The following is a 2,708-nucleotide window of genomic DNA, read 5'->3' on the forward strand; positions in this document are numbered from 1 at the left end:
ACTTTTATCAAAATCCACAAATTTGGTTTTCAAAATCTATGAACTTTTTTCCAATTCATGAAATTTTATAATTTTTGAAAATTTCATATTCATGGATTTCTTTTGATATACTCAAATGTTTACAAATTCATAATTTTTTTATAATTTATGATATTTTTATTACATAGTAAAATTCTAAAACAGTTGAGAGCAGAAAAATAAAGAAATAAACTAGAGCGAGTAACCTGCCTACTGACAGATGAATTATGTAGTGGGCCAGGGCCCGAACAACCGCCAAGTTTTTTTAGTGGTTCAAACGACCGCTAACTAGGATGTCTCCTCAGTGTAGCCCAAACTCGCCCCGGATGTCCGCTTGGTGGGTCAGAAAACGTAGTCAATGCCCGATGGCAGCGATTGCAAAGCAAGAAGAAGCCGGTTTTTTCCTAGCTTTTTTGGAATTGGCAACTTCAAATATGTGACACAATCATACTTTTTTTTTCATGACAGTTGCCATGCTATGATCAGTAGAAACAGCATACTTGCAAAGACCACCTTTTGTGTCGAAATAGGCTTTCATTATGCTTTATAAATAAAGCAACCATCATGTCCATCACACAAGTACAAAATCATCGAGATAAAAAAAGTCTGATGGGGCATCAGCATAAGCGCGTCCGAAGAACTTAATTGAGTTTTTTTTTTTGACAACTAAAGTTCCTTCTTTATTCATTGGTGATAACACTTACATCTTTAAGTAAAAGAGGAAGAAGCTCATTAAGAGCCATTTCAATCCACTCACTGCATCCAAAAGTCTAAATATATATTTAGGAACGGGGGGAGTAGGAAGTTAGAAATGGTACCGTAAGAACAAGATCGAACATCTTTCTTAACTTTTTTTATTTTTCTTAATAGTTGATATATAACTGCAATTTCAAACAACAAAAGTTGAATTAAATCTGGTGGCCGGCGTCTGCATGGCATCCATTCTCAGGGGCGAAGTAGATCCTGCCATCTCTAACATCGTAGATAAAGCGCTTGTCCACTTGCTGCATGGCGCCGATGATGGTGATGTCGTTGCTCCGCACCACGGCGAGGCAGATGTCGTGCCCCACTGCGACGAACAGCCGTTGTGGCGGCAGCACGAGCCGCGCTTCAGGCTCGGCGAACTGCAGCGTCACCGTGGGCAGGTGCTGCCAGAGCTGCGATGTCGTGCGGAAGCAGAGGTGGTACTCGACGCGGGACACGGTTGGCACCCCGAGCGGCTTGAGGTGCTCCAACACGGCGTCCTTGAGCTTTTCGTAAGCGGGCGCTACCATCACCATTGCCGCAGTCCCAGCATCGAACGCGCATCCGCCGGTCCACCTGCCACCATGGATGTGGCGCTTGAACAGCTCCCCGATATGCTCCAGGTCCAGCTGCCGCCCGCCGACGCTGACGCCCGTGAGGGAGACGAAGTAGGCGCTGAAATCTCGGCTAGTGGTGAAGCTCGTGTACAAGATCTTGGTGCTCACCATGTGTTGGGTGTGTGGGATGTCGTCGCCGAACCGAAGAAAGGTGTGGTGGTCCGGCGAGCCGTGGCCAGGGAGGCAGTAAGAGAAGCGATGCACTAGCACGGCACCATGCCTGTGTTGGCCGAGCGTCCAGATGAGCGACGGGGCCTGCCTTCCCAGGCCGAGCACCCCGGCGAGCACTCCGTGGCTGTTGAAGTTGAAGCCGTCGCTGCTGTGCGTGCAGCCAATGACGACGCCAGCAACCTCCGCCTCCTGGCCGGCGGCCGCGAAGGCTAAGGTCTCGTTGCTCAGGACGCCTCTCGCATCGATGCCGTGAAGACCGAAGCTACGAAACTTGCATGGGTCTTGAACTGTGGGCCGATGCCCATGAGCGGGCGGCAAGCAAAACCTGCTGTTGCCCGGTACATGGCGGAACGACGGCGACTTGGCAGGCTCGAAGGGCGGCGGCTGCTGTGCGAAAGGCTTTTGGACCGGCTTGCACTGCATCCACAGTTCGCTGCTGGTCATATCCAGCGCGAGGACGTACGTGCGTCGTCCCGCTCCCGTCCCAACGGTGGTGACGACGCTGTACTTGCCCCCAATTTGTGTCTGCATGGGCGGCCGAAGCGCGGTGGTGGCGTGCTCATTCAGGTGCACAAAGCCGTCGTCGTCGACGTGGATGCTACGGTTCCAGCCGGGGCTGGGTACCAGCCGCAGGCTGAAGCCGCCGCCACCGCGGCCTGGTGTGCCATCACCTACAGCGACGACATCGGCAGGGTGGAGGAGCGCCGCAAGCACTAGAGGAAGGAGGAGAGCGCACGCGGCGAGCTTCATGGACATTTCCGTTGCAGCAATGCTTGTTGGCTCGTAAACCCAGATTTGACGTGTATATATATTGGAGGGGAGGGTTTGCTGCATTTACTACGAAGGGAGAATCCGTTTCTGAGATTTGCATGTCCCTTGCAGATATCTAGGGAGGAGATACACACACATTAATTCATGCCATTCTTGAATTAATGCTGCAAATCGGAAAGAGTGATAGATAGAGGCGAAACAAAAAAAAACTACATATCCCTTGCAGATACCTATGGAGGAAATACGCACAAATTAATTCATGCCATTCTTGAATTAATGGTGCAAATCAGAAAGAGTGATAGATAGTAGAGATGCTTCTGAGTGGCGGCAATTAAATTGAAGCTGCTGGTTTGCGAAAAAGCGATGGTGACAGCACATGCGTGACTT

At 50.1% G+C, this 2,708-nt stretch overlaps 1 protein-coding gene across 1 annotated transcript; it reads right to left on the reverse strand.

Moving 5' to 3' along the window:
* Positions 1 to 856: 856 nt before the first annotated feature.
* LOC147976985 (aspartyl protease family protein 2-like) lies at positions 857 to 2,336 on the reverse strand. Its single transcript, XM_087519884.1, has one exon. The coding sequence runs from the start codon at positions 2,304 to 2,306 to the stop codon at positions 927 to 929; it is 1,380 nt and encodes a 459-aa protein (XP_087376010.1). The 5' UTR covers positions 2,307 to 2,336; the 3' UTR covers positions 857 to 926.
* Positions 2,337 to 2,708: the final 372 nt, after the last annotated feature.

This window comes from Triticum urartu, chromosome 4A, assembly GCF_056163025.1.
Source record: "Triticum urartu cultivar PI428250 chromosome 4A, HENAU_Tu73, whole genome shotgun sequence".
NCBI classification, from domain to species: domain Eukaryota; kingdom Viridiplantae; phylum Streptophyta; class Magnoliopsida; order Poales; family Poaceae; genus Triticum; species Triticum urartu.

Coding starts and splice junctions, on each gene's coding strand:
- LOC147976985 (XM_087519884.1), bottom strand. CDS start 2,306: ATGTCCATGAAGCTCGCCGCGTGCGCTCTCCTCCTTCCTCTAGTGCTT.